Source organism: Plecotus auritus, assembly GCF_963455305.1.
Source record: "Plecotus auritus genome assembly, chromosome: 2".
NCBI classification, from domain to species: domain Eukaryota; kingdom Metazoa; phylum Chordata; class Mammalia; order Chiroptera; family Vespertilionidae; genus Plecotus; species Plecotus auritus.
Window position 1 is genome coordinate 11,092,224 of NC_137771.1, and position 15,488 is coordinate 11,107,711.

Sequence of the window (15,488 nt, forward strand, 5' to 3'; positions counted from 1 at the left end):
CATCAGTTGGTGGCTGAGAGGAGGGACAGTGGAGGAGGTGGGAAGAAGAGGACCAAGGAGCTGGGGCCGCTGACTCCTCAGCGCCTGCACCAGGGTAGGCGCAAAGCTCCCCAGGCTGGTCTCATCTCGGCCTCCAGCGCCCTCTGAGTCAGGTTCATCGTCAGCCCTTTTCCTGGGGATGGGCTGGTCACAGAGGTAAGGGACACCCTGAGGCCACACAGCTAGGACGTGGAGGAGCTCCATGCCTGGCCCTGGCCTGAGGATGCAGATCCTGGCCAGGCCCCGGTGCAGTGCCTATGGCAGGGACAAGTCAAAAGTGAGAAGGCAGACATTTTCAGGATGTCACAGGTCATTGCTCAGATGCCCAGAGCCCATCTCCCAGGAGGTGGGTGGGGAAATCAGAGAACACAGCCACGTGCCCAGTCGGATGGCAGCGTGATTCTTCAGCTTGGTGTTGGGCAGACCATCAACAAGCCTGACCCCACCTGGCACTGTGGCCGCCCTCCCATAGGGGTGGCATTAGCAGGAGGCTACCAGGGTCCTGGCCCTGAGGTCAGATCCACAAAGGTCTGCCTCTCCGCCCCCTCCCCTGGGCTGACTAGGGCGCTGTGGTCTCTCCCGCTGCAGGAATCCTGCTGCTCACACCACCTCTCCCCACTCTCCTGGACACCTGGACACAGGGGTCACCTCCTCCAGAAGCTTTCCTGGGCCACCTGGCCAGCTGGGTGCTCTCCGCTGGGCTCTCACAGCCCCGAGCTGCCTCTGTCACAACCCTCATCACTTCACATCTTGATGATCTGTTGCTAGGTGCCCCTTCCCCCAGACCCAAACACTCTCCCAGCTGAGGGTGGTAGCCATGGCTCTTCCTCCTCTGAGGTCCCAGGCTCAGCCTCAGTTCCGGTGTCATAGTCACCTCCGTGTATGTTTGTTGAATGAATAAGTGAACACACCAATGAGTTAACACCAGGTCTTGAAGCAGAGATTCTAGAAGGGAGCCTCCCCGTGACGGTCCGAGTTGGCAGCACTGATGGTGAGAATCTGTTTGCTGGATCGGCTCCTCCAGGAAGTGGGTGATGGCCACAGGCATCCCGGAGCTGCCAGATGGAAGAGAGGTTCCGGGCAGGCTACGGTGGAGTACATTCCCAAGAGGTCACCAGGTCCTGACCAAAGTCAAGAGCATGGCACAGGATGAGGGGTGAAGCTGGACAGGCCCAGTCCTGCTGAAAGCCCTTTGTGTTGGAAGATGGGAGCATCCCAGTCTGATGGGGGAGGCACAGGTCCCTGTGGTAGGAGAGCTCCCTGTCTGCTAGGAGAGACATAATTAGCAGGTTTGTTCATTCATTCATGCATGCGCTGTGCATTCACTTTTTCAGTCAGGCCTGGGGCTGGAGTGGTGAATAGGCCCCGCTGCACTCCCAGAGCTCTCAGTGGAGGAAGCCTCCGTGGGTCAGGACCAACCAGGAGAAACTGCTAACCATCTTACCCACAAGGATAAGCCCACAGGTCAATGGATCTCCAAGCTGCAGGGACCCCAAGGGCGAGACCGCAGCAGAGGCCTGCCCACGGCCAGCCTGGCATCGCCCCCACATGCGCTTGCCTCTGCGGGGTCCTTCCAGCCCCACCCCTGCTGCTCAGCCCCCACGATGGTCTCTCCCCACAGGTGATGAGCATTCTGAGCAACCCCAGCGCGGTGCCGCCACAGCCGCAGGCCGACTTCTCCATCTCCCCGCTGCACGGCGGCCTGGACTCGGCCTCCTCCATCTCGGCCAGCTGCAGCCAGCGGGCGGACTCCATCAAGCCAGGGGACAGCCTGCCCACCTCCCAGTCCTACTGCCCACCCACCTACAGCACCACTGGCTACAGCGTGGACCCCGTGGCTGGCTACCAGTACGGCCAGTACGGCCAGAGTGAGTGCCCGGCCCCCGGCATCCCCCCCCCCCCCGCCCGCCTCCCTGCCCCCTGCTAATTTGTAGAGAACTGGAAGGTGGTATGGGGGTGGAGGTGCCCATTTCACAGATGAGGAAATTGAGGTCCAGAAAGGAAGAACAGCTGTTCTAAGATGATGCTGAGCTGGGCCCCTGCTACTGCTGCTGTCTTGGGAGAAAAACTGTCCCACAGAAATAGTATCATACAAGCCACAGATATCACGTAAAATGTCCAAGGAGCCACATTATAAAATGTGAGAACAGCACATTACTTTGCTAACAATTTTATTTTACCCATTCTATCCAAAAGATGATCATTTCAACAGGTAATCCACATAAAATTATCAATGAACTATTTTACATTCTTTTCTCCATACTGTGTCTGTGAAATCCAGCCCATTTTCATTCAGACACGAAGTTTCATTGGGAATGCTAGACCCACGTTGAAATTTCACAGCATTGACAACTGAGGAAGTTGTAGGCTGACACACCCAAGTTGTTCCAAATCTACTGCAGTTTCCCGGCCACTGAACTAAATGGAATGCCAGTTTTTAAATTTCAATTAGGTAAAATGAAATCAAAATGTAAACTCTGGTTCTCAATTGCACTGGCCACATTTCAGGGGCTCCATCGCTGCACGTGGCTGGTGACTGCCGGTGGGACAGTGAGCCGGTGGGGATCTGCCCCTTTTGCCCCCCGGCCACAGGGTCAGCTGTACTTTGAGCTCTCTCCTCCACCCCCATCCTCAGCCTTGGTTTCCCCAAACTTTGAGCTGGCCTCACATGCCCAGCCCAGTCGCCATCCCTTGGCACCTTGCCTGGGGTGGGGGATGGCAGATCCTCAGACCAAAAGCTGCAGAAGGTGGGCCCAGCCACAGCCTCCAGCCGCTGGACAGGGCAGCAGCAGGGCAGGCCAAGGGGGCGCCGGGAGGGAGCCGAGGTCACTGGCTGCCCCTCCTGCCCCACCTCCCTGCAAAGGCCTCACCTGCTGGTGTCAAACTAATCAGAAGGGCGAGTGGCGAGAGGGTGAGACCTCCCAGCCCAAGGATGTCCTCACACCCCCCGCCCCGCCACAGCCCTGGCCTGGCCTCACTGACCTCTGCTTCCTGTCCCCACACCAACCCTCTCCTCCTCATATGGCCTTGGCCTCCACGGCTAAATGAGGGCCAGCTGTGCTGCCTCCACCTCCCAGCTGTGTTCACGGCCCCCACTGTATGTGCATGTTTGGATAAGATATATGTGCACACCGGTATATGCATGAGTGTGGATACGTGTTTTGGATGTGTTACAATTCAGGTGTGTGTGTCTGTGTGTGTATTTGTGAGTATCCCAGCATACAAGTGTTAGTGCACACATCCTTGTGCATAGGTGAGTATGTGTGTGTGTGTGTGTGTGTGGATTTGAGTGGCACATGTGGATATATGTGCACATGACTATTCACATATGTGTGAGTTTAAATGAGCACACTGCATACATGGTATGTGTTTTTATGCAAATGCACACGTGCACAGTGTTTGGTCATGTCAACATGCATGGCTGTAACACATATCCATGTGTTTAAGTGTACATTCAAGTGTGTTCATGTGGCTGTGGCTGTGTATGTATGTGCCTGTGTGTTTGACATATATAGTGTGCATATGTTATTGTGTGGACATGTATAAATATGTGTGCAGATGTGTGTGAGTGTGCAAATATGTGTAACTATATGTACATGTGTATACACATACTCAAGTGTGTGTGTATTTGGGAGTATTTATGGGACATGTAGATGAAGTGTGCAGGGTATAAATATGGGCGCATATGTACTTGAGTGTCTGCATACGAATGCTGTGTGCTCCTGTGTGTAGTTGTGCATCCAGGCTTGTACACATGATGTTGTCTGTGTGTATCACTGTGTCTGTGTGAGAGTGTGTGCATGGAGAGCAAGTGTGTGTGGGTGTATAATGTGTGTGCACGTATGTTTGAGAGCAGGGTGCACACATGTGCATGGGGGTGTTTCCAGAGGAACCAAGGGCGACCCCTGCCCCAGCCCCTGTGCCTGGGGAACCGAGCAGGACACATGCTCTTGATAAAAGAGTTTAGAGCCCCGGCCTGGGGCAGGCGTTAGTCACACCCAGAGCCCCGTGCCTGACTCCAGGGGCGCCTGCCCAACACGGAAATAAAATTAACCCCAGAGTCAGCACGGGTGGGGGGGGTAACAAGGGAGGGGGGATCAAAAGGGAAAGGGCCCAGGAGGCGAGAAAGGAGTGTTTGTTCCCCCTCTGCTTCTAGAAACTGGCTGGAGCAATTTCTGCCTCCCCCTCCTCCCTCCCTCCTCCTCCTCCCTCTGTTCTCCTCCCTGCCTCCCCTTCCTCCCTCCCCCCTTTTCCCCTCTCTTGTCCTCCCAGGCCCCTCTAGCTCCACCCCTACTCCCTGGCTCCTCCAGGGGTAGCTCAGAGATCCTCCTGAGTCGCATTCTCCAGCCCAACTCGGAGGGAATCGGAGCACAAGACCGCACCCCACAGAGGCTCCAGGTTGGGCTGGGAGGGGCCTGCGGGAAAGTCTGCCCGTCTTGCACCATTAGAGTGGGCAAGGCACCCTGCTTCTCTGAGCCTCAGTTTTGCCATCTGTGAAATGGGGGCCTGGGGATTAGACTCAGTCTTTTCAAAGTTTGTCCGTGGTAGTATCTCCCTCACCTTTGACATCCTGGGACCACTGAGGGCTGCAGTGTGTCCTCACTGACCACCTGCCCCATGTTCATGGGCAACCAAATCCACCTATGACTGGGCTCCCACAGTCCATAGGCGAAAGTCGCATGTCCCAGACTGCCTGTGTATGCCCAGGTCCAACCTGTCATCTGCTCACATCTGTCCCGTGCCTGAGTTTCAGTCAAACAGGCACTGGGTGAAATGCATGGTCCTCATCCCACCCAAGGTAGATGTCATTTGTCCTCAGGTTACAGACACACAGCTAAGGCTCAGAGACGCTAGGAACTTTCCTCAGGTCACACAGTAAGTGAACGGGGGAGTCCGGGTCTCCTAACTTCAAATCCAGTTCTCTTTGGCCAAACCCAAACTTATCTAAGACGCCTAATGATTCACACCTAGACCCACCTGTGTGTGGATTGACGTTCACAACTTCACACCCACCTATGCACGCTCAGAGGCACACGCACACAGATTCACTTCTATGGGAGTTTTCACTAATAGGTGTGTATACATGGCTTTGAGGTATACATACAGAAATGTGTGTGTGTGAAGGAGGGAAGGAGAAATGACCGTTTATTGAGCATCTACTACGGGCCTGGCATTTCCTCCTCATGGCCGCCCTGTATAGTGTGCATGGTTATTCCCACGGGACAGATGAGGCAATGGGATCCTGAGAGGTCGTTTGCCCGAGATCACATGTGTATCCGTGTGTACACAGCCCCACCAGTAGCCCCGCCCTGGAGAGCCTCGCCTTCAGGTGTGCATGGTGTACACACATGGCCACACTCTTAAACAGCAGAGTACACCTCCTCTTCCTGGGCCATGCGCCTTCCCACACCTTCCTTCCCTGCCCCTGGCTGTTGTCCGTCCATCTGTCTTTCTCTCCTGTCCCTAGAGGGGGTCGGGGTAGGGGGGCAGGGGGCAGGGACAGGGCACACGGCAGATTAATATGGCCCCAGTGTTCCCAGAGGCCAGGGCCGTACTAATGATGGGGCTGATAGAACGCAGAAGTGTGAAGAGAATTTTAATAGATCTGACAAGTCTAATAAGAATTTGTGTCTGGAAGGGTCCTCCTCTGGGGCCGCGGGCTGACAAGATGCTGACGGCTGAGATTTGTTTACGGGTTGGCATCACAGCCACATCTCCTGCCAACTCCCGATTAATCTAATTTGAGACGTTTAGAGCCCAAGCGTGGGTACCAGGCGGAGAAGGGGAGACATGGAGAGACAGAGGGACAGGGAGGGCCGCTGACAGAAGCCGTAATGAGAAATGCCACAGCCCTGCCCTCACCGGCCCAGGCCGGACCCCAGGGAGAGGCAGGCTGTGCGGTGTTACGGGTGCCCTTGAAGTTGGCTGGGTCATCAGTAAGTTTGGCTTCTCGATGTTTCCTTGCTCACCTTGACAGGGCCTAGGGAAGCTCCTACTGTGTGCTAGACCATGGGAGAAGCTAAAGAGGAAGTGACAGAGACCAGAGGTGCAGACAAGACAGATGTGGGCTCTGCCATCTCACATGCTGTGGGTGATTCCGGGCCAGCAATCTGTGTGTGCCTCAGTTTCCACCTGTGTAAGACGGGGACAGCTGGACCTAAAGCACGGAGCTGTTGAAAGAATTCAGTGAGATCATGTCCGCCTAGCACAGTGGTCGGCAAACCGCGGCTCGCGAGCCACATGCGGCTCTTGAGCCCCTTGAGTGTTCTAACGCCACTTCTTCAAAATAGACTCGCCCAGGCCGAAAACCGACTTCTGCGCATGGGCCACGAAGTTTCAATCGCACTGTATGTGTGCGCCCGCACGTGGTATTTTGTGGAAGAGCCACACTCAAGGGGCCAAAGAGCCGTATGTGGCTCGCGAGCCAAGGTTTGCCGACCACTGGCCTAGCACATAGTAAGTGCTCACCTGTGAGGGCTCTGGCTTTGTTCTCATCACTGTTGTCAAAGCCAGACCTTCCCGCCCCATCCCCAGGAAGAACCAGAGAGGCTGGCATCAGAGGTCGGCAGGATGTGGACTATGGAGGCGTAGGCAGAGCCTTTGGTGACTCAGGAAACGTCACCTGACTTGGCCTCGTGCCCTTGGAATAGTCACATTTCCTGGAGTGGAAAGTGGGGCCCACGCAGGATCTGGGGGTGCCTCATACACTCCACACTGCTGTGCACATACCTGGCTGTTCTATAGGAGGCGCTGGGTGATGTTGGGGCGGGGGCTTAGTTAGGAGCTTGCAGTAGACAGCCTGGGTTTGAATCCTGACTCCACAACTTATGAGCTATGTGATCTTTCAGGGAAGGGCCTCAGTTTCATCTGTAACATGGGGATAATAATGCTCCATAAACTGCTTAGAGGAGGAGCAAGCTCTTGGTAAATGTTAGCTCCTCCTCCTCCCGTTCCCATCGTGACTCTGAGTTAGACCTCCTCATAGGGTGCACCCTGGAGCCCAGGTAAGAGGGGCTTTGAGCAGCAGAGACGGTGTGGCCAGAGTTACAGGGGCCAGAGATGGGAGACCGTCCCAGGCCCACTCAGAGCAAGGGGCAGACCCAGGCAAGACAGGTGGCCACCAGCACCTCTGCCAACCAGCGGGGAGCATAAAGGCTGAGTGACCTCGGGGCGACCCAGCAGCTCAATGCTGGCCCTGGAGCTGGGAAGCCGAGGGGCACAGGGTCCAGCCGCTCAGAGGGCCCAGGGCATTAGCACATTCTTTAGGAATCCAGGCGGCCACGCCCAGCACCCTCTCTGCCCAGCATCTTAAGGCACCTTGTCTCATATGATTCTCATAACAGCCCTACAGAAGGCAGAATTGTTCTTTCCATGCTATAGACAAGGAAACAGGTCTGCAACAGCACGGAGATCTGCCCAAAGCCACGTGGACAGGAGGTAGTTGGGCTCCACATTGCCCGCTTTCACTGTTGCCCCATCAAAGGTCACATCTGATGACTAATTCCAATCTGTGAGCCCATGTCTGCTGAGCTTGCTATGTGCCAGGCACAGTGCTAACTAACCCTTTTATAGGCACTTTCCCACTCAATTCTCACACCTCTTCAGCCTAGCTGGGTTAGTATCCTCATTTACAGACGAGGAAACAGGCTTGCATAGGTAAAGTGGGGTGCCCAAGATTACACACTCAAAAGGCAGGCCCAGGATTGGAACCAAGGCCATTTGACCCCCTAGGCTACATGGCCTCCTCTAGCTCAAAGGCCCCATCATTTCCTGGCTCCGCCCACCTACCCCAGGCAGCAGCCTTCAACTTTGGGGAGGCATGTAGAGTTCCAGGGTCCCTCTTCGGCCAGGTGACAAAGCGGGTGGTGGGCGGAGCCTCGTGCTTCCTAGTGCAGCAGCCTTTCCATCTTCCCCTGGCCTCTGGATTTGAGAGATCCCAGGGGCTGGATTGGCCACAGCCGTGGATGCCGGCTCGGGAAGCAGCAGCTTAGGAGGCCGTGCTCACGTGCCAGTCAAATCATTTGGTCGGGGCTGATTTCTGCTGTAGCCTCAGGCAGGTACAATGAATACAATCAAGACAACATGTGCACATGCAGGCCTAGTGGTCAGACCTGTGCACACACACATACTCTGATACATGTACCTGGCCCAGGTGGAACTCACCTGTACATAAGCATCCCCACTGTTGTTCTACTCATGCAGGTGCACACAACTCATCCACATCTGTGTGCAAGTGTGTGCGTATATGCAAGTACTACTCATGTGTGAACATTCATGTTCATGCCCATTGCTACCTCACCAAGTTTCTTATTTCCACAGTACACACACACACACACACACACACACACACACACACCCTCAAACTCTCCCCGCTCGCCCCTGGGTGACCAGAATTGACAAGACTGAAGGTCTCGGCTTCCTGCATGTCAGGGCCCTGGCTCCTCCCCTGCCTGGACCCCTCAGCTCACCCGCAAAAACTACTTTGAGTTTTGAGTAAGTGGCCTTGCTTTGCCTCATCCGTGAGCTGGGCTCAGGGCCAAAGGAGGCAGAAGGGCCTTGCCCTCCTTACTACCTGGGCTCCATGGGACTCACTGGACACCCCCATAGAAGGGATACGAACAGAAAGAGGGACCGGTTCTTCACTCAGCAATGTGCATATCCTCTGCATCTCCCTACAGAGCCCACGCGAGAGCTGTGGTTTTTTTTTTTTTTTTTTAATATATTTTATTGATATTTTACAGAGAGGAAGGGAGAGGATAGAGAGTTAGAAACATCGATGAGAGAGAAACATCGATCAGCTGCCTCCTGCACACCTCCCACTGGGGATGTGCCCGCAACCAAGGTACATGCCCTTGACCGGAATCGAACCCAGGACCCTTCAGTCCGCAGGCCGACGCTCTATCCACTGAGCCAAACCGGTTTCGGCGAGAGCTGTGGTTTTTATTCAGTGTTAAGTAAATGTTTGCTGAATGATTGGAGCGGAGGTGAGAGAAAGAGCTTTATGAAGAGATGGATGGATGGATAATGGCTGGCTGGATGGCTTGCTGGATGGCTGAACAAACTGATATATGGATAAATGAATGGATGGATATATATGTGGGTGGATGGCTTGATGGATCGATATAAGACAGATAAAAGAATAGGGAAAAATAACTTTAATTTCTAGGAGTTTCTTTTCTTTTTTCCAGCTGCTGTTGATTACCTGGCCAAAAACGTGAGCCTCTCCACACAGCGCCGCATGAAGCTCGGGGAGCACTCCGCTGTGCTGGGACTCCTGCCCGTAGAGACCGGCCAGGCCTACTAGGGCCCCTGGGGCGACTTGCCCCAGCCCACAGCCCAGCTTCACCCTTACTGACCCCTCTCCCAGCCTCAGTCCCCTCATCACCCTGGGGTCCCAGGAGGCCAAAGGAGCCCATTCCCTTGTGATAGCCAGCCCTCTGGAGGCGTGCAGCCAGCCTCACGTGCACCTGTGGTGGGGGCCTAGCGTGACCCCCACCTTGGAGTCTGCCCCTTTACTTTGTCCCCAGGAGGGTTTCTGGTCAACCCACAACCTTTTCCCAGTCAAATCCTGTCACGGGCCCTGAGCCATCTGAGGCACAGAGATGGAAGCTCACCCCGCATAGAGCACCATGAGCCCCCAGAGGAGGGTGGGGTCTGGGATGAGGTCCTGTGGGTGCCCTGGCCAGAGGTGGAGGAGTTCACAGGCCACTCTCAGCTGGAAGTGCTGGGAGCCAGTCCCTCCAGGTGGGTCTCTGACCCAGGTCAGAACCCCAGCCCATCCCTCCTCTGGATGATGGGACTCCAGCAGAGCGGGAACCCAGCCCTGGGTTTTCCCAGGGGAATTGCCCAGGAAGTCTGAGGACTTTAGGTCCCTCCCCACACACCTCAATTGGGTGTAAGGGGGAATCTAGCCCAAGCAGGGAGATTGGGAAAACCAGGAAGAGACTTAACCAGGGGTGTGGCCATGTGGGGATGGGTCAGCAGTGACCAGCCCAAGATACAAGGACCCAATGAGGCAGCCAGAGGCAGCCGGCTCTTATACTGAAGCCCAACTTCCCATGGTGCCCACCCCACGTGGGGCCTGGGGAGCCCACATAACCTCAGTTTTCCCATTCACTGGATCAGATGGGGGCGGGGAGGAGAAGGGGATAAAGTCTTAAGGACCTATGAGCAGGAGGCATAGGGCAGGCTCAGAAGGGGGTTGGTAACTGGGGTGCCTCTGCTTCTGGGCAGCAAACCTTTGTTGCCAAAGGCCTCAGCGCTAGGTAGCTTTGATTTCGCACGAAGCCTCGGCAGACCCGGGCCCGTCCTGCATGCTCATCTCCTAGGAGGGGCCTCCATCCCCGGCGAGTCCCTTTAGGCTGCTGGGTGCAGGGGGCTCCCCTGCAGCTCTGGAGAAGGGTTCTTGGGCCCACAGGGACTGCTTGCCCCACAGACAAGGCCACCGATTCCCCTTGGCATTTGGGGGGGGAGTGGACATGACCTTGTCCCACCCAGAGTGGCATCTTTCCAGGTTGAGCCACTCTCGGCCTAGAGGCCTCTGTCTCCTGGTCCAGCACAGCTGTGCAGGGACAGATGTGGCCAATCTTCAAACAGCCACCCCTGGGCAGAGGGGGACGCCTTCCTCGGCCATGCATGGCTTCCTCCTGCTCCTTCTCTTTTGAGTTGAGACCCTGGGGAATGGGTTAAGCCCCCAACTATACCTCCCTTGGAACTTTCACCACCCGTACCTATTTATCAAAATTATATTCATCTTCGCCATCAGCACCATCGTAATCTACGCTTGGATCACCTTTCTCAGGTGCTGCTGGGTAAAAGGCTCTGTGACGGGACGGGAGGCACAGCACTGAATCCACAAAGACGGGACCAAATTGCTTGTCCCCCTTTGGGCACACGAGGCCACCTCTTTGCTCAACCCATGTCTTGCCCTCAGCCAACAAGACATTCCGAAAGAGATGGGCTACTGCATTGGGAGTTGAGCGGAGTTCCTCCCTCGGGGGAGCTGGGACACTCTCCCGCATGGACGTCACCTCCGTGAAAGATGCTCACCTGTTTCTCAGCTTCAGACACAGTAATATGACGCCTGTCCTGGACCAGGCCAGGGTGGCTCGTATCTTGGGTTTGGAGGAACTTACTAGTAGCTGGGGACAAACAGACTCTTCAGTAGCAGCGGACACCCAGACGTGTGTGGCCCATCAAGTTCAGCCCAGGTTTCAACTGGAGCATCCGCTGTAGGAGACTTTTGGCTCGTTAAGCTCTGGATAAAAGGATTCTGTTGTCCCTTGGTGACCCAGTCCATGCTTCTGTAGCTCTCCCAGCCAGGAAGCAGCTCTTCCTTCGACCACAGTCTTCATCCACATTCCATGAATGGTCCATCCGTCCTCCTGTAGACCTGGCTCGGGAATCACCTGAGCCCCTTTATGCCCTATGTTGCCCAAGGCACAGTGATGCCAGGCAGGTGACATCAAAACTGCTTAGCCCCGCCCCCAGGAGGTGACATTCCAATGCTGGGACCAATCCAAATCTCTGCCCCCTGTGATGAAACGGGAATAAACCAAATGATTTCTCGTTACGTCCAACTTCTCTGGAGTTCTCCCAAGCTACCATCTTGGTATAGAAAATGGGACTTATTCCCCCAGGTGCCCACTCCCCTCAGAAAGAGACCTTGGCCCAGACAGGTTTTCCCTAAAACCTCACTCATGACTTTGCTTCGTCAACTCGGTGTATAAAATTCAGTCTTGGGTTGACCCCTCACAACTTCACCAGAGAGGTGGTGTGGGATGAGAGGGACAAGGCCTCAAACTTGAGGGTTGACCACAGCCTGAATCCCAGCGGCTAGGCCAGCCCAGAAGCGACCCCCATCCATCCCTGCGAATAGTCTGTAGCAAAATCAGAGATGTTTCCTCCAGCTTCTCACAAGTCGCTGTTGGTCCTGCCTACGGGCGGCCCCTCTCCTGAGCTCATTGTACATTAGTTGGAAACGTGGTGATGTGCTGTTCGTTTATAGGAAGTTGACTTTTATATCTATAAATATATATACTACAACAGGAAAGAAACCCCCACAGTGTGTGTCGTGCTAGTTCCAGGGACCATCTGTAGGGATATATCTGCATATCGTGTGTTTCAAAGTATACATTCCAGACTCTCTTGGGTTCTTTCATTTTTATTGCTTTGTTTTTCCTGTTCGGTATTTCTCTCTTGCTATGAAAAAAAAAAAAAAGCCAATGTGTAAGAACCAAGCTATGCTTTTATACTCTTATATTTTACTTGATTTTCCTTTGCCGTTATTTTGCCAGAAGAACATGGAGGAGAGGGTGGGGGGCGCCGGGGGGAGGATGAGAGAGAAGGGAAGAATGAAGACAGGTTTGCCCAGAAGAAAACTGAGATCAGATTTCCAGTCTGGCGGTGGCTTGAGAACAGGAAGGTCCCAGACTTCGGCCTCTCCTCTCAAGTCCAGTGTGGTCCATGGAGCTGGTGGAGCATTCTGTGCTTTGGACAGTGGAACTTGGCGAAACTCCATGATTGCCCCAAAAAGACTTCCTGGGGGCCTCTCTCAGATGGATGCTCCCCTCAAGCTCCCAAATGCGCTCTTCACTCTTGGACGCTTTTTGAGGTTGATGGATCTTCTCTCCTCCCCTCCTGCAGAGGCACCAAATCAAGACCAAATGGGGGTCTCCAGCCGCCATCGTGAGATGCTCAGAGACGGTGCATTGAATGCATTCCCTGCCAACACTAAGGTGGCCACTCCCCTTCTGGGAGCCATCTCCATGGCGCTCTCAATCGTTCCTCCTTCCTAGTAACTGCAACTTGGTTGCATCCATGTTTGACTCAGCCATTTTCCTCCACGTGGAAGTGAGCGCGTGTGCATGGGAGTGTGAGTGGGGTGTGCGTGTGGACGCGAGGGTGTGTTTAAATATAATCGCACCATAATTTATTCAGCTATATGGAGTAGTAGACTAGAAAGAGAAACTGGCATTTGCTTTAACTACCTGCTTGTAAGCGCTTCCTCTGTAACTCAGGCGTAACTGTTATACATTAAAAGAAATTAAAAGCATTTGCAAGGTTCCTTGTACTCACTTGGTCGCTGTTATGTGACTGCCCTAAAAGAGACCCAAGTGCTTTGACCTAATTTAGAGGGTCAGGCTAGGAGCTACATTTCTTTCACACCCCACCGGGCCCCCCAATGTCAAGCAGCTGCTGGATACACAGTGGATACCTAGTCAATATTTGATCAATGGATCCTGTTGCCAAGCACCTCTCTAGGAAAGCCTCAGTCTCTTCACCATGACAAACTCTTCCTGCTCCGAAGCTTAGAACCCTCTTGGCCGTCTCCTAGGACACAAATGTGGGGGTGAGAGCGCAGAAGCTTAAATCTTAACCTAGAAACGGAGGCTGATGTGAGGGTTCCTGGGCAGGTGACTTCCTGAGGGAGAGCCCTCGAGAGAAACCCATAAGGGAGTGAAGGAAGCAAGAGAGGGCAGGGGAGGGAATGAGCAAAGAGGGAGGTTTAACTGAAGTCTTGCCTCATCCTCATACTGCAGGGAGCTCTGGGCGTGAATCGTAACACAGAGTTAGTCTGACCATGAGTCCAGGGAATGGCCTTTTGTTCCCCAGTATCTGTCATTCATTGGCTGTTGGCTGTCCCTGGGGATGTGGGTGGGTGGGTAAAGGACTTAATTAGGCGCCTCAGCATCTCTGGTTACAGTGGCTCCTATGGGCTGAGGCCAGTTCTCCAGAGAAAGGTGGCGATGAGCCCTTAGCAACAACATTCGTACCAGTTAGAGGACAGGTGTGCTGGCCCAGTAAAGAGCATCTGGCCCAGGATCAGCAGTGTCTACTCACGTATGCTCTCCTGGCTCTAAACCAGGGTCCCCATGTCCTTCCAGGATGCTGGTTTACCTGGATGAGCGGAACAGGAAGGGGCATGGTGGGCAGTAGTTGGGGAAAATTGTACAAGAAGGGTTCATAAGGTGTTCCTGTGGACCTGGTCCATTCAACCCAGCCCAGTTCTCCAGGGCAGGACCCAGGGTCTGAGACCAAGGGGAGGGCTGCCCCAGCATCCACCTCCCGATAGAGTCCCTGCAGTGTGGTGAGCTCTGTTCCAGTCCCTATGAATTCCAGGCAGCTGCTGTCAGAACCAGGGCTCCCAGCCATATTCCACCGCAAGTCTGTTAACCCTCCCCCCAGCCCAACCAGGCAGTCATCACTTAATAAGGAAGGAAGGTATGAGGGAGAGTGAAGAACTAATCAAGTTCTACTTGTAGCTCTGCATATGACTTGCTATGGATCCTGAGACAGTCTTCTCCCCGTCTCAAACCCTAATTCTGTGTATTTTTTAAAAGCAGGATAGATGATCTCTAAGCATCTTCTAGGTTACCATGACAATAAACTAAGCCAAAGGCTGGTCTTGAAGCAGTGCAGAGAGTGCTTGGATGGTGCGGACGTGTCCAACACCACTACTGGGAAGGTAACTCAACATATTGGATGCTGAGTATATGATACCAAAGAGCTCCCTGACCTTTGGTGGCCCCCAGCGAGCTCTCTGACCCCCTCTTAGGGAGCTTTCCTAGGAGTCCCACTCAAAAACCTTTGTTTACACCCCATGGAAAGCTGAGAAATACAATGAGTGGCCAGATGATTATGATCTCTGAATGCGTAATAATCTGGCCACTCAGTGTATATCCTATATAATAAAAGGCTAATATGCAAATTGTCCCCTCCACCAGGAGTTCGACCAGCAGGCAGACTGGCCAACCGCCCATGTCCCCTCCCCCTGGCCAGGCTGGCCGGACCCCACCCATGCATGAATTCATGCACTGGGCCTCTAATACACATACACACACACACACACACACACACACACACACACACTGAGTGGTCAGATTATTATGCGTTCAGAGATCATAATAATCTGGCCACTCAGTGTATAGTCTTCTGCCCAGGCACACACTACTACCTAGAATAAAATCAGTTTACCGCTAAAGGAATAGAAAAGAATGGATATTGGATAGATAAGTGTATCAGTCAGCTATTGTCATAACAATGCTGCGTAACACAGCAGTCTGTTCCTGGTCTCATTGCCCGTGCACACCTTATGGTGGGTGAGTTTCACAGCCTTTCCCTGAACAAGATTTACTAGTGGAGGGTAGAGGCTCCTGAGAGAGGAGATAAGTGGAGCCTCGGAGGTGAGGAGGGACACACAGACAAAGAGACTGGGGCTTCTGAGTATAACTCCATCTGTTGCCGAGTTGAGTCTAGAATATCTGGTCCCTTTGAGAGTACAGCTTCCAGAATCACGCCCTCCACTCCCTAAGCTTCCATTCACTTACTGTGAAAGAGAATCGTTTTCCTGCTCCCGATGATGTAAACAGCTGTTGCAGGGACTCATTTTCCCGAGGCACCAGGGAGAGGGTGTTCAGGGCTCTCATCACCTCTGCTCTCTCCCTGGA

General features: G+C 53.9%; 1 protein-coding gene across 4 annotated transcripts in view; it reads left to right on the plus strand.

The window, feature by feature from the left end:
- PAX7 (paired box 7) overlaps positions 1 to 13,024 on the plus strand; it is a gene marked incomplete at its 3' end in the record, with an annotated part of 98,775 nt that extends 85,751 nt beyond the window's left edge. For 2 of the 4 annotated variants that reach the window (XM_080655064.1, XM_080655065.1), the window contains exons 8-10: positions 1,661 to 1,907; positions 9,228 to 9,253; positions 10,841 to 13,024. In XM_080655064.1, the coding sequence (XP_080511190.1) occupies positions 1,661 to 1,907; positions 9,228 to 9,253; positions 10,841 to 11,077 (510 nt within the window). Of the gene's footprint in view, positions 1 to 1,660; positions 1,908 to 9,227; positions 9,344 to 10,840 lie in introns of those variants that run through there. The other 2 variants (XM_080655066.1, XM_080655067.1) reach the window with 1 other exon arrangement.
- Positions 13,025 to 15,488: the final 2,464 nt, after the last annotated feature.